The 14,431-nt window shown below is 49.0% G+C and overlaps 2 protein-coding genes across 2 annotated transcripts in view; one reads left to right on the forward strand and one right to left on the reverse strand.

The window, feature by feature from the left end:
• The window catches only part of ANO8 (anoctamin 8), a gene marked incomplete at its 5' end in the record, with an annotated part of 24,454 nt that overhangs the window by 3,164 nt on the left and 6,859 nt on the right, over positions 1–14,431 (forward strand). The gene's annotated exons all lie outside the window — the stretch shown is intronic.
• Positions 1,457–11,811, reverse strand: DDA1 (DET1 and DDB1 associated 1). Its single transcript, XM_026867571.1, has 5 exons — positions 11,803–11,811; positions 10,032–10,112; positions 9,531–9,582; positions 9,118–9,179; positions 1,457–8,171 (listed from the first exon to the last, which is right to left on the reverse strand). The coding sequence occupies exons 1-5, from the start codon at positions 11,809–11,811 to the stop codon at positions 8,061–8,063; spliced, it is 315 nt and encodes a 104-aa protein (XP_026723372.1). The 3' UTR covers positions 1,457–8,060.

Raw genomic sequence — 14,431 nt, forward strand, 5'->3', positions numbered from 1 at the left:
GAGCTAGGGGTGGGATTGCGGGGAGCTGGGGGGACCCCCAGGCAGCCGCCCCATCACTGTGCCTGGTCCAGGCCCGGGCAGTGACGCGGGGGCTGTGCACCCCACTCTCCCCAAGGCCTGGGCTGTAGAAAATGTCAGGTTGTTTCCCCCCCTCCTCCACCTGCCACCGCTGTCTCTATACATCACGTCATTTTAATTTTTTTTTTGTCCGAATCAAGCCATTTTATACAGCAATAAGGGCAGGAGAGGGTGAAGGGTTTACCTGCTGCTCCGCTCACCCGTGCTGCCAGCGCAGGAGCTGAGATGCTGCCCGTGGCCCACCGCAGGCAGGGGTGTCCCCCCCATCCCACCCCACTGCTGCGGGGCCAAAATCTGGGGCCAACCCTGAGCTCTGCGGTCCCCAGGAGCGCAGGGCCAGGCCCGGCTCCCCACGGCATCTCCCTGGGCACACGGGTCTCCCGCTCACCCTCCCGGGTACGCAAGGAGCAGAGGACGCGGGAGAGATTTCTGGGGCGCAGGCAGGGAAATAAAAGGGAGCACTGGGCTGGGCGGTGCTGGGAAACTGGGGCAACACGAGCCCCCCGGCAACCCAGCGCGACCGGCACCGCGGTGGCCGTGCCCCGGAGCGGCAGCAGCGGCAAGTTAAAACAATGGCAGGAGAAAAGACCCTGGGGGGACTGGGGCACCCAAAACACCCAACCCTGCCAGGGCTCGGCACCCTGCCAGAGCCCCTAGCTCCCCCCCACGCCTCCCTGCCCGCAGCTGGAGATCGGGCAGAGGCGCAGAGCGCTCTCCCTTCCGACATTTCATTTTCTTTCTGCTCCGGAGGAACGCGGAGTTTCTTTTATCCCATTTCCCTCCCGAGAGTGACAGTGCTGGCGCCATCCACCCCTGCACCGCTCGGCGGAGGGGAGGGCAGGGTCCCGCTGCCGCCAGGACCCCGCAGTCCAGGGCATTTTTAAACATTTCTCTATACAAATTATTTCTACAAGCGGCCGCCTGTCTGGTATTTCACTCTTCCGGGCCGTTACTGTACAAAGGATGGAAGAGTTAGGTTGGTTTAGTTGGTTTTTTGTTTTGGTTTTTTTTTCCTTGCTGTTTCATTTCTTTGGAAACTAAAAGAAATGAAGGGGGTTATTTATTTCTTTTTAATTTATTTTGTCATATTTTTGTAAAACCGGCAGAAATGCAATAAAAATATATTTCAACAAGCCTGAAGCGTGGGCTAAATCATTGCCCGCAGAACACATCTGCTGAGGGGACAAGTCACGGGTGTCCTGGCGCTTCGGAAGGTGGAAGGGGACATTGGGGACACTGGGGACGTTGGGGACATTGGGGACGTTGTCACCCTTCCACCCAGGGACACAGGACGAGCCCCAGCAGCACAAAGCACCCTCAGCAGCCACACCGCAGCACGCGCGCGTATCATCAGGTGGAGGAAAAATAAAGAAAAGTGTAATCCTCTAAATTCTGCAAATTTATTATACACAGTATCAAACATGGAATAGTTTAAAAATAAATGCAAAAAAAATTCCAATGGCCGTGACATTCGACTAACAGTGTATTTACAGTCACTCCACAAGGGCAGCCCTTCTGCCGACACGCAGCTCGCAGGAAAAACCACCTTCTCCCCGCCCCACGAGACAATTATTTTTTGCAAAAAGAGGGAAATTCAAGTTGCAGAGACAGGTTGGAAGTAACACAGACTCACAAGCTCGATGTTGCATTGCAAAAACCAGCCTGGGATGGCCAGAGGAGTTGGAAGCAGTCGCTGATGAGAGAAGGCTCCGAGGTGCTCTCAGAGGCTCAGCCCTGAGGTGTGACCGGTCGAGGACACGGCGGGGGGGGGTTAACTAAAAATACTCGAGAGAGCTCGTTAATGGCACACTCTGAGCTGATTAATAAGAAATGAATGCGGTTGGAAATCGGCACGACTGTAGCACGGACAAGGCGGTGACTCAGCCCGTTTGGGGCTGGTTTACAGTAAGTCATGAGTCATCCCGCGGCCCCGACAAACCAGACAACTCGTCCTGCTCCCCCCCACCTCCCGCCGCTGCTCCCCAGCCCCTCGCGCTGCTCAGAATTAAGGGTGGGAGAGGATCTGACCCGTTCGGCTGCTCACTATCGTGTCTCACAAAATAAAAAAATTAAAAGGCCTGTGGGTGTTTAACAGCAACATCCCAGGGGTTGCAGCACCGAGTCACAGGGACCTGGGGATGTTTAAGGAGCTGGTAGCAAGGAGGTGAAGAGAAACATTGCTGCTAGTTGCTAGCCAAAGAAAGTTTGGTTCAGTCACGAAGGCGAGGAAACGAAAAGCAAGAATCGGAGCACAAGGAGCAGGAGTCACCGTCCTCACGGCGCGCGAGGCAGCGGCGAGGAAGCTCCGCTTCCCTCCAGGGCTGCCGAGGGGAAGGGGCACGAGAGTGGCCGACGATCGGAGGAAAAAAACTCTGCAACCACAGTGGCAAACGCTGGCCCACAGTCGTGCCTACTCCCCCCACGCCACCCGGCACCTCCCGTCTGAAAAAAAATCCTGACTGGAAATCGAGTCAAGTTTTACCAGCGCTGCCCTTCGGCCTCACCAGCTGAAGACTCACGCTCAGGTTTACATCAGCAGAACTTGGAGCTCTACCACAAAGGTTAAAACCACACAGACTCCTCGAAAAAGCATTAAGACCGTCCATAAAACTTTTCTTTAATTCCTACGACAACCCAATTCTAAAAAAATCACGACGTAGGGAGCCTTAGTTCTTCCTATTTGGGGACACACTAGCAAAGTTTGGCCTTTAAAAGCAGAATCTCAGTGTTAAAGAGAATGCGAAAGGCGGGACTTCATTCCCTCATTTCAGGTACAAAGATGTTCTTCCCTGCAGGCCAGGTTCAGCCTTTTCAATATCCAGAAGATGTTTTTTTCCCAGTAGTTAAAAAAAGATGGGGCTCTAGGAGTGCCATCTCCTCCCTGACACTGGACTCTCGAGATGACACAGGGCTGTTACAGCTGCCAGCACACGCGTTTCAGGACGAGCTCCGCAACCCGACACTGCGACAGTCAGCTGGCGAAGGCTGGACCCAACCACTACACCCAGAAGTAGCCCGTCCACCTGGGGAGCCTGCTGACTCAGCCTTTTTTGGGTGCTCTCTAGCAGCAAACATCCCAGATCAGCTGTCAGGCAGAGCCCGGGGCCTCACCCTCCGCGCTCAGGGCACGGACATCGCAAACCAGCAGCAGAGAAACGGGAAAGCGCCGTGGGCACAGCACGAAGGTCAGGCCCTGCCTCCCCAGAGCAGTGATGCAATGACCCCTCTGGGCACAGCTGCCAGCACACCCTCCGCACTGCTCCCAAAAATACCCCGAGCTGCTCCCAGGTAAATGCAACCCTCCCCTTCTTAAAAGGATTTCCCACTCCCTGTTACACGTCAAAAAAATTTAAAAATCTAAAACCTGACACGGAGAGATCAGCTGGAACCCCTCTGGTCACGGTCAGTGTGTCGCACAGTTCCTCTGCTGCCAGGCTGACGTCATTAATCCAGGAAAACAAATTCGTTTTCCTATTATAGATACGCAGGTCTTTTTTTAAAAAAAAAAAAAAAAAAAAAAAAGAAAAAAAAACCACAAGCAAGCTTAAAAACAAAAAATGAAGCAAGTGGTACACAGACAAGCCAGGAAACGGTAAGTGGTAACAGAGCTGATAGCTGCAGTGTTAGAAAAAATCCAGAACTCCTGCTTAGTCTTTGACCTTAAGGCCAGTGTCAAGGAGCTCACCAAACAAATAAAGCTTTGAAGTTACACCTGCTGTAACTACGGAGTGAAAATCTGAGGATTAATGTCCAGCATGTTCAAAATTTGCCTCACAGGAAACAGTCCAAACATCGACAGCTGGACTGCTGCATAAGGCACACACCGGGGAGGGAAGGAAACCCATTTCCCAGCTGATCCCACTCCAACCTTCACGGCCTTCCCCTTGCAGAGCTGTCGGTAAAACCCCAATCGCCCATGCGGACGCGGAGTCCACGAACCACTTGGCACATTTACCAGGATGACAGAAACGAGCGGTCGGGTTAAACGTGTCCTTGGGATTCACCCCAACCTGGCTCAGCAACCAGCTCCCAACAGCCGCCGGGACGTGCATCCCACACGCCCAAACCAGAACGCTGCTGGTGCTCCATGTCTTGCCAAGGCTAAGAAAACAAGGCGGGTTTGCTTTTATTTTTTTAAAATCAGATCTAACGCAGCTAAATGATTCTAAAAGCCTGTCCTCATCCAGTGAAATGCATCTGAATGCACCCTGTTAGCAAAATACATCTGAAAACTTCTGCCCACCTTAAATACTTCTGCAGTGAAGAGTTTAGACCCAGGTCAGGCTGGGTCCAGGCTGAGCCAGTGTGGCTGGCGGGGAGCCGAGCAGCTCCCGTCCCCGCCCTGTCCTGGTCTGGTTCCCTGTCCTGCCACTCGCTCTCCTTCATAGCACAACGTGGTTTCAGGGCTTGTCAAAAAACCTTTTGCACGTGCCTGCAAACTCCCTCAGCTTTGCTAAGTCTTCCACTGCTTGCCAGCTTTGTACAAAGCCAAACCTTCCAGCCGCGGGTTCTGCTGCATTTTGCCACTTTCTGGTGTTTTCTGCTTGGAAAGGACCCCGGGAGGTCACCTCCGGCCTCCTGCTCAGAGCACGGGCCATGCTGGTTGCTCAGGACATCGGCAGGGTCCTGAAAAACTCCCGAGGCCAGAAGCAGGAAACACCTTGAAAGCTGAACATGTCACTGTCACCCGCCCGGAGACACTGTGACAAACAACTGACCTCCAGGACTGAACCACCAGCACAAACACGCACAGACGCTGCTGCCCGGACGCAGTTCCCCATCCCCTCAGCTGTGAATTCCCACATCATGGGGAAGTCTGTCCTTTCTCTCAACATTTTCCCACCTCTAACTCTTAACATCTTTTCTTTTGAACTATTTGTCCCCTCAAAAAGTGATCGTATCAAGACTTAACCTAAACACAACTGCCTTTTCCCTGCCCATCAGTCACTGGTGTATTTTTACGTTAGGAAAAGGCAGCGCAGAAGGTTTTCATATTCTAAACTCCCCCAGCACACACCCGACTGCTCACGCCGGGGACAAGCTCCGGTGCCATTCAGGGCAGGACAGACGCCAGCCAACAGTACGCTCCGAGGGAAGGGGCTGCTCCCAGACAGACTCATCGTCCCTCGGTATCAAAAAAACACATTTCTGGTGCTTTGACTTTTGAGAGATGCATTAGTCAACTAAAAAAACACAACCCAAAATTCTGATCTCTGACAAGTATCTCAAAGTTTTCATTAAAAAAGCCAAACCTTTAGTATACATTGGTAACAGAAACAATAAAAATACCACTATGCAGACATATACAAAAACCCCCTGAGGGTCACTAAATCTCAGTCACTTTGTAACAAGAGTTGGAAGTCAGAGGAGCTAAGGATTATACAAACAGTGTGGTCAGCAAAAACCCAGGGTTTGTTTTTTCAAACATTTTGTTGTTGTTGTTTTCAATGCACTAAGGCACCAGGAAGTCACAGTTAGGCAAGTGAAGATCTTCCATGCAACATTCAAACCTGATACACTTACCACGTACTAAACAGACGTGACTATAGGATCGGAGTGCATAGCCTGAGGAGAGCACTCGAGCTGGGAGCAGCACGGAAAGGGAGCTGGAGGAGGAGGAGGAGGGAGGGAGCTCTCACTTCAGATCCACGGGGTGGAGAAAAGACTCCCTGCGGGTATCAGAAATCCACACTGCTGGTGCACAGCCACCAAGGTGAAAAACACCAGCGACACTTCCAAGTCATGTCCTTCTGAGGAGTTGTTTCTCCATCACTTCAGAACTACCTTAAAAAGCCAACTTTTTTAACCTCCTAAAAACACCTGAAATAGTCCAAAGGCTCCCATAACCAACAAGACCATTTTTTTAAAGACACAGAGGGAACAAAGACGGGGGTTTACAACAGGAAGGAACTGCCAACTCTCTTTAATAGTACATCACTCTGTCTAGCAGAGAAGTCAGCAAAGCTCAAACCTTGCCATATCAATCGAGAATTATACAGCATTTTACAACTTTAAAGCACTGTACAAACATTACTGCAAGGCTGCAGCTCTCAAGCTTTGCTAAACACACAAATTGGTCACACTTTACCACCAGCTGCACGTCTGTTTCCTCTTTTGGTGTCTCACAGCTCTTGAGAGGATTCTTCAGTTTCAGCTTCAGATAATCCCTGCGAGGCCGGATGCTAACGCGGCGTCTTCAGGCAACGTCTTGCACTTTGCACAAAAGCACTTTTTGACAGCGTAACTCGGGGAGGAGTCCTCTTGCAATCGCCAGTAAATCACACGGAAACCCACGTGTGTTTTATCTTCACCAACACAGTTGGCATTTTCATCGACATTCCAGTGCTTTGGAGGTTACTGCCATAGCAAAAAGGTAACGGGTTTTTTTGAGGCAGATACAAAGTTCTAAACTACTCAGTGTTAAGTTAAATTCACTCACTGCATCAGAAACTTGGTGCCTAATGTACATTTCAAATTGCAACGTGAGCTGTGTGCACTGTTCCTCCTAAGGTTCTGCCTTGCAACACGTGGTCGTCAGCAACAGTTTACCTCCCTTCACCCCCAAACCTGAACACATGGCAGCCCCTGGTTGGATGGGGGACACACAGAAGCCCTCAAAGTTGGTGAAGGGGACAGCAGAAACCCTCAAAGCTCATGGCCACTGCAGCCACTCAGAACGAGGCTTATCCAGAATCTCTAGAAAAAAAACGTTCGTGCAATTTCTTGGTGTTTAGGATTTGTCCACGAGGAGAAAACACAGCTACAAATGCAACAATTTAAACTAACACAGTGTGAAGTCAGCTTCTTACGTTAAAGCAGACAAGACATCATAACTAAGCTACACCTTCCCTGTCCCCTTCAGGTGACGACGCTGGTCTCCTTTTAGTCTCTGAACCTCTGAATCCACCCGGACGACTTGCAGGTCTCCATTTTGGCTCTTATCAAAGAGTCAGTGAAGGGTTACAGGCAACAGGCACTGAACTGTCACAGTCCAAAAGAGATTGGTCTTCATCAGAGACCATGGAAGCTCACATTTCGATCAACTCCGAGTCCTGGACTCCATTCCAGACGTGCCGAGATCACAGGAAAGGACAACGTACCATTATCCCGAGGCGCTCTCAGCCTTGTCCAGCCTGCGGGGGCCTCCCCACCTCCGCTCCACCAGCTGCTGCTTACACACGCTGCTGATCAAATACTCAGAAAAGGCTAAGAGTATCCTTTTATTCCAACGGAGAAGTTGCACACACCAGTCCGTTCAAGACCAAGAGACGGTTTAGAATTTAAGAGCAACAAAAGCAACACACCTTTCACTTGAATTCTCCATGACCACTGATGCATGAGATAACGTACGCTGCCAAACGACCGCGGCCCTTACAGAGCAGGCCCAAAGAACACAACTGATAGATCAGGTTGACAACACGTTTGCTAAGACCAACATAACCCTAAACGACACCCATGAACTTTTTTTTTTTTTTTTTTTCTTTTTTTAGTGCAGGGCCAGTTTCAGAATACTTGTGAAAAATAGTGAGGTCCCACACTTCTGGCTGGACTGGGCACATCTGAAGAAGAGTTAACCACTTGTAATATGTCAGCAGGTATGCGAATCGGAAAGCCTCTACCACTGGAGGGTTTGGTAATAACCCACGTCTCCTACCCAGGCTCCCACAGCTAGACCTGGTTGATTAGGTAACAGATTCAACAAAACCTGTGAAAGTGACAGTGTATATTTTTAGAAAGGAGGAACTAAGGTTATACTACGTCATTTACTGAATTGTTCCACCACTGCTCCGTAAGTTTTACGGCATAAATAAAAAAATGGAGAGGAAAAAAAAAATTAAAATAAATACATTGGCTCCTATGACGTCAGAAGTGGTTTGGGCTGTGTAGTGGAGGGGTGAGAGATGGGGGCAAGGGGCAAAATTTACACACTTTGAGACAAAACAGGAAGCGCCTGCAAAGTAGTAGAGGAGGAAGCCAAGAGTTTAAGTGTCCTCGTTCATATCCTGGCTGTCTGTTCGAGCGATTTTCCGTGGCGGCGCCGAATTCTCACCTTCTATTTCCACTTGCTCTTGATCTCTCTTCTTTGCTGCATTCTGTTGGGACAGAGAAAGCCACAGTGAAACTCTCCAAAGCCTGAGTGGAAGCTATTATCAGTAGAACAAATTTTTCTTTGTACAAGTTTTTGGATGCAAAGACTTAACTAACACACTGGAACAAACACTGCAAAGGATTTTGCCCAAAGCCCAGAGCTGCTCCTTCTAGATTGTTCTTCAAATTTGAGGGTGGGACTAAACCACCACTGATCTCAGCACCTTTTATTTATAGATCTCAAATATTGCATAAACATGAGTAAGAGCCTCTTTCCCACTACTCTGAGTCAGTCCCTGAACTTATCAAAATCTCCCAAAGCCTTCTGTCACATACGAATACTTTCTTTTCAGCTTCAAGGTTCCTTACAATTTTACCCCTCTCCACATTCTTGCACAACCTCTGCCCATGATTCACTCACTGCTTCAACGTCTCCCCTCCTAAGTCACCGCACTGCTCCCACTAGTCCCAACCCAGCTACCCCAGTCTCAAACACCAGCCAGAGAACGCTCATTTTTGTTATATTCCTCATCTGAGAAATCTGATTTTGTACCCAAGGTACTTACACAGCCTCCATAGGGCACTCACACTCTGCACAAACTCATCTGTCTTCTCCTAACAGTCCTGGGAGGCGAGAGCAGCTTTTCCTCAGCTGTAAAGTAGATGCTGAGGCACAGAGGGACCAATTTGCCACAGTCACAAAGGAAAACAGCAGTAACTGGGAGATGTAACTGCAGACTCCCAAGCTCTAGACTAAACACTGAGTTAATGTCCCTCACATTGAAAGGGAAGAAAAGTTTGGTGTTTTTTAAAGTGTTGTGCAGAGAGAGAGCCTCCCTGCACTGTCTTTTTATTAATCGTCAGTATATTGACTGTGATTAATATTCAGCTCATTTAGCCCAGGTCAGCAAATCAAGACAAAATGTTAATATTAAGAAAACACAACCATACCTTTTTGTCCCACTGCTGATGTAGATAACGCAAAAGTATATTTGTCTTTTCTGTTACTATAACTGCCAAAAAAAAAAAAAAAAAAAAAAAAAAAAACACTGAGGTCATTTTAAAGACGACTCTTAAAATGGTGCAGTAATCACCACATTCCCTCACATACTCATCACCACGTTCCTTCATATACTAAGCATGGTCCCTTTTAATGAAAGGACACTATGCAGGAACAATAAAGATAAGAGGAAAAGCACAAAAAAAACCCATTAGACATACACTGCTAATCACTGCAGTGACAGTTCAATAATATCACCATATCTGAAGTTTAAAATAAGGGAGATTACATGTACACTGGATTTTTAATATCAGAACAGGATAAAGTTTTTTAAAAACCTCAAACTTTAGGAGAACGGACTCACTTTGTTCAGATGGATACTCTCTTGTGGGAAGATATACCGATGGTCTTCTATTCTGTAGGAGAATTAGAACACTTACAGAACAAAGACAGCAAAAAGGTGATTTTTAACCCAAGCACAGCTAAAACAACCCAAAGGCCCTCATTAACAAATGCCTTGTGATGTTCTGCTCTGTTACGTGACGCCGCGTGGCTATCATTTTTTAAAACAGACATATAAAGAAGGAGGTCCATTTTTTACATGTTTTTCAGGACATGAGACTACTATTAAAGAATGTATATATAAAGGAAGCACCACAGATGTGGTTTGGCTGATGCGAGGACACATTCCTCACCAAAGCAAGCAGGAAGTTTTCCTTGCCAGTCTCAACTCATGAACTATCAGCTGTGATCACACGTGTTTTTTAAGAAACAAAATACTCATTTCAAGTTTATTTCGCTCTAGCATCCTTCGAGCCGTGCAAGAAAACCTTCCCCCAAAGCACCAGAATGTGGCAATACTTACTGATGCTTTACATACAGAATCCGCATGGAATCTGCTGAAGTTGCTTTTGTTGTAGACTGGTAATCCTTTCAAAAAATCTGCCTAAAAAGACACAGAATATAAACAAAGAAGTAGGTGAGGAAAGTGAGTGATATTTGGGCTGTTTGCTTTGTGCTGATTCTCGAAGGAGTCGCTCAGGTCATTAAGATAAATAACTGCAGGAACTGAAGGATGCTGCCAGGCCCCGGATACCAACACATGCCCCAAACTGGTTTTGTGAAGTAAGCCAGCCCCCAGCTTCTGCATTAGGCTCATTATATCCTCAAAGTTCAGTAATTCAGTTAGGAAGCTGCTAATGAAATCTTTTTTGGCATATAGGTGATTAAAAAGAGGTACGTGCCCGAGCGGGTGAGCTCTGACAGGAGGAAGATCTGCAGCAGACAGACTCCGGCCCCGTGAGGAGCGGGCTGGGATCACAGCACTTCCCCAGCACAAACCACGCCACCACGCCAGGAGCTCTGCCACGGCTACGCTGACGTCTGAGGTCCTTGAATACAACACCGTATCAAAACCAGTTGCTCTTTCGCTTTCCCAGTTAACATTCTTTGTCATAGATCAAGGCTGGTTCTGCAGAGCAAGACTGCATGGCCTCAAAAGCCCAGTCCTTATCACACCCTTATCAGCCTTGCCCAACTTTTTTTTTTTTTTTTCTTCCTTCTTTCGAAGGCTCACATCCCTACACACATCAAGGCTACTGGCACATCAAAACGAAATAATCCCAAGTTTTGCTGGAAGCAGTTAGATCACCACTCACAACAAAACTGTTTGTTGGTATCACAGGCCAGCAAAGCTGTTTGCTAAACAGCCATGGGAACCCTGCAGAGCCCTCTCAGTTTAATTAAGCCGTAGCAGCATGAAACAGGAATTTTCTTCTCCAAAGTGAAAAAAGGAGGGTGGGAAGAGAATACGACGGGGTCAAGAGAAAATCGAGCTTAAAAGCGTGTTGGAGCCCCTCTACTCACAGCAGAGACAAAGGAAGATGCCCAGCAGTGTCTTTAAAGTAAAGAGAAGATGGGTAATAAATGTAAGATGTACATGTGCGATGAGCAGCGGAGAGAGAGTCCCCGGTTGTCCCTTCTAAATCATCAGACCAGCTACCTGTATCCTAACGATACTTGCTTAACGATTCAAAGCCTCTTAAACTGAACACTAAAGGGTTCTACTCCAGGACATACATTACCTTCTTTATAAGCAACTTTAAAAGGACAGTAAAGCAGGAGATGAGAAGTCATTTAATTTCAGCGTTAGAAGCAACAAATAAATGGCCACTACTGCTATAAAACAGCTAGGTTGGAAGACATTGTTTTCATTTAAATAGAAGTCATTATTTTTATTTACACTGCTTCTTTAATTCAAAACAAAGAGCTACAATTAGCCAAACCAGAAAATATTATTCATACTTTTGTTCTTAAGAACTCTACTGACATTCTAGCTTCCACATCCAACCCTTCCCATCAGCCTGCTTTTACAAACGATCTTGTTAAAATACCAGCCTTGGGTTCAAACAGCAGATTGCAAAGTTCTCTTGCCTGTCTGAACCCCCATGGGCCCAAAGGTATTTCCCTGCGCCCTCCCTGCCTTCGGCTGCCAGCTCTCCAGGACAGAGTCCCCGGCGGAGCTCAGGCCCTACGGCAGGATCTTAGGGCTCCGCTGCACCAGAAGGGCTCGGACCAAGCTCACCACTTCCCATGTCTGCCCCCATGGATTTCTCTGTTGATCTGTTCTCACCAACTTCCGCCATCGGCACCGATTAGCAAACTAATTATATTACTCTGTTTAGAAGGATTGAGGATCTTTAAAAAGATCCTGTTACATTTCAAAGCATCTCACCTTCCCATCGCATTAAATTTGCAGGCTTTTCATGACAAAGTAACCTGCTCCGCTCCACCAGCCTAATCCAGAAAGAGACAGACGTGGCCTTGATTTCTTTTATTGCAGCAAAAGCCTGACAACAACTTGGTTTTATTACCACTTACAAGAATGGAAAATAACTGCCCTTATTTAGGAGCACAGAACTTCAAGTACCTCTTCAATAAGCTACAGCTCACCCCGAGCTCCTCACGTTAAGACTATTCCCTCCCTTCCAGCCAGGGATTTGGCCTAGCAATACCCACATTTCCCCAGAAAGAGGCTGGACAAGTGGGATCACAGCTCTCACCAGGGATTCCACGGTCTTTTAATGCACTTTTACAGCTGAATGAGTTACATCCAGTAAATTGCAAAAATACTGTTAAAATTACCCGTCAAAATGCAATTTAAACGGTAAACACGTTTTTTTTCCCCCGCTCTCTACCATGTAAAGCAGGATGTGCACCAGCTAAGTGCAGACTCACAAGCAGGAAGGTTACTATGCTCAGACACACCTGGAAAGCTCAGCTCTAACAGCCACCAGCGTCCCTGGCTCTCAGCCACCACCTTTCCTTTTCTCAGTCCAACAGTCGCTTGGGCCGACCAGCTCCAGCCCTGCCAGCAGCACCCACTGCTCAGCCCTAACTTAGCTAGAGCAGAAAAACAGGGACACTAAAACAAGCCAAGCACGCGAGAGACAGACATTTCTCCACCCTCCAGCCAGCGGGTTAAACACTCACCACCAGTTCAACTGAAAAGTCTGTCCATGACACGGACCATCCCTCCGATAAGGATAACCCTGCTGCCTACAGGCCCATTTCAGCGGCCATCTGCTGATATCAAAAAAGCCCCCTGGGAGAAACTGCCTGGAGTCACATTCCTGGATATTCAGAATTAGACAATACTCCGAGTGCAATGATCCTTATCTGCCCCAAGGGCAGCAGGTAAATAAGCCCCAGTAGGTCGCTGCTGTGTTTACACACCTATGGCACAAGGCACACGGAGTCAAAGCTCCGGTATAATGTCCCATAAGGAAACGTTCCCCCTGCGTGCCTTCTGCCACTCTTTAACCAAAGAAAGCACAGCCCGGCCAAGCTAGTGAAGCTGATGGAACGTCCTGTACGGAAGGGAAAAACCAGCACCCCCACCAAGCAGATGCCTCATTTCCTCTGGGGAAAGGCAAACCCAAAAAACCAACCAAACAAGTGCGATTATGCAACCTCAGAAGACAACACCGGTTCCTTCTATGCTCTGGGAAGTGAGGTAGAGATAAGATGTATCTACTGTGTCTATCAACGAGGGTGCTCAGCTCCCTAGGAAGACAAGCGTCCACATCTAAAAGCACAAAGGTGAAAAAACCCCAAACATTCCCAGCCCCATTCTCAGCTTTTGAAAGGAACTGCAGTAACAACGCTCAGAAAGACGAGGCCCAGCACAGAGATGCTGAAAGCAGGGTTCTGTCCCAGCGTGATGCACACACACGTGGGTTACAGGAAAACCACTAACACAGCCTTGGGAACAGCCTTGGTACGCCTGTACACGGAAACCACAGGGACACCAATGGTTTTCCCTTAGTTATTCAGCTTGCGGAGGGGCAGAAGGGAAATCCTCTTTCTTCAAAAATTGTTATGCTGGTATAGAGGGAGGGAAGGAGGCTGGAAGCCCCTTGGCTCTGACAGCTGCTGCTAAAGGCTCAGGCACCACACCGAGGGTCTGGTGCTGCTCAGACGGCACAAAAAGGATTGAACGACCCCCACACCCCCCCGGTCCCCTTAGTGCACGTCAGCCCTGGGGTTAGGGGAGCACCCCACACCTCGGAGGTGCTCCGATTTCCTCCTTCTGTCCCCCCCATCCGCAGCCTTAGGGGTGGGGTAAATGTCCTTCACCCTGGGAATGCCCCCACTGCTCTCAGCCCCCCTATCCCTGAGGGAGGGAAAAACCCCACACCTCGGGGGAGCCCTCATCCTGCAGCCGTGGTGGGGAATACCCTGTACCCAGAAGTACAACAGTCCCCCCCCACCCCCCGATACTGTAAGGAGGGGAACCTCCAGCCTGGCGTGTCCCGCCCCAAGGAAAGGGGTGCACCTCCAGCTCGGGGTGTCCCTGCCTGCCTCACCCTCCCGCCCCTGGGGTGGGATCCCCGCCATCTTGGGGCGCTACAGCCCTCCACCCCCTGGGGTGCGGGACAACTCCGCCTCGGGGCGTAGGGGCCCCCCCGCAACCGCGGTCGCTAGGGACGCGCAACACCCTCGGGCCCCCGCACCCCCCCGACCCAGAGGGCGGGGCAGCGGGGGGCGCTGGGCCGGGGGAGAGACACGGCAAGGGCAGTTCCTGGCTGCAAACAAGCCCTTTATTTTCCTGTCAGCTGCTGCACCAACCTCTTTCTTCTCACCTCTCTTGTTTTTTTTTTTCCATTTTCCCAAAGAATTTTTCTACTGCAGCAAGCTACTACCGCCTGGACTTTCCGGCACCGAACAGTTTCTGTCCTCTCAAGCTCCCAGGAGCTGCATCTC

The sequence above is a fragment of the Athene cunicularia genome, unplaced genomic scaffold, assembly GCF_003259725.1.
Source record: "Athene cunicularia isolate RWA unplaced genomic scaffold, athCun1 SCF_77, whole genome shotgun sequence".
NCBI lineage: Eukaryota > Metazoa > Chordata > Aves > Strigiformes > Strigidae > Athene > Athene cunicularia.

Excerpts from the sequence above, each read along its gene's own strand:
- DDA1 (XM_026867571.1), bottom strand. Across the intron at positions 9,180-9,530 it reads AGAGTATCCATCTGAACAAA|TTATAGTAACAGAAAAGACA; the intron begins GTGAGTCCGTTC and ends TTTTTTTGGCAG. Across the intron at positions 8,172-9,117 it reads ATCAGCAGTGGGACAAAAAG|AATGCAGCAAAGAAGAGAGA; the intron begins GTATGGTTGTGT and ends CTGTCCCAACAG.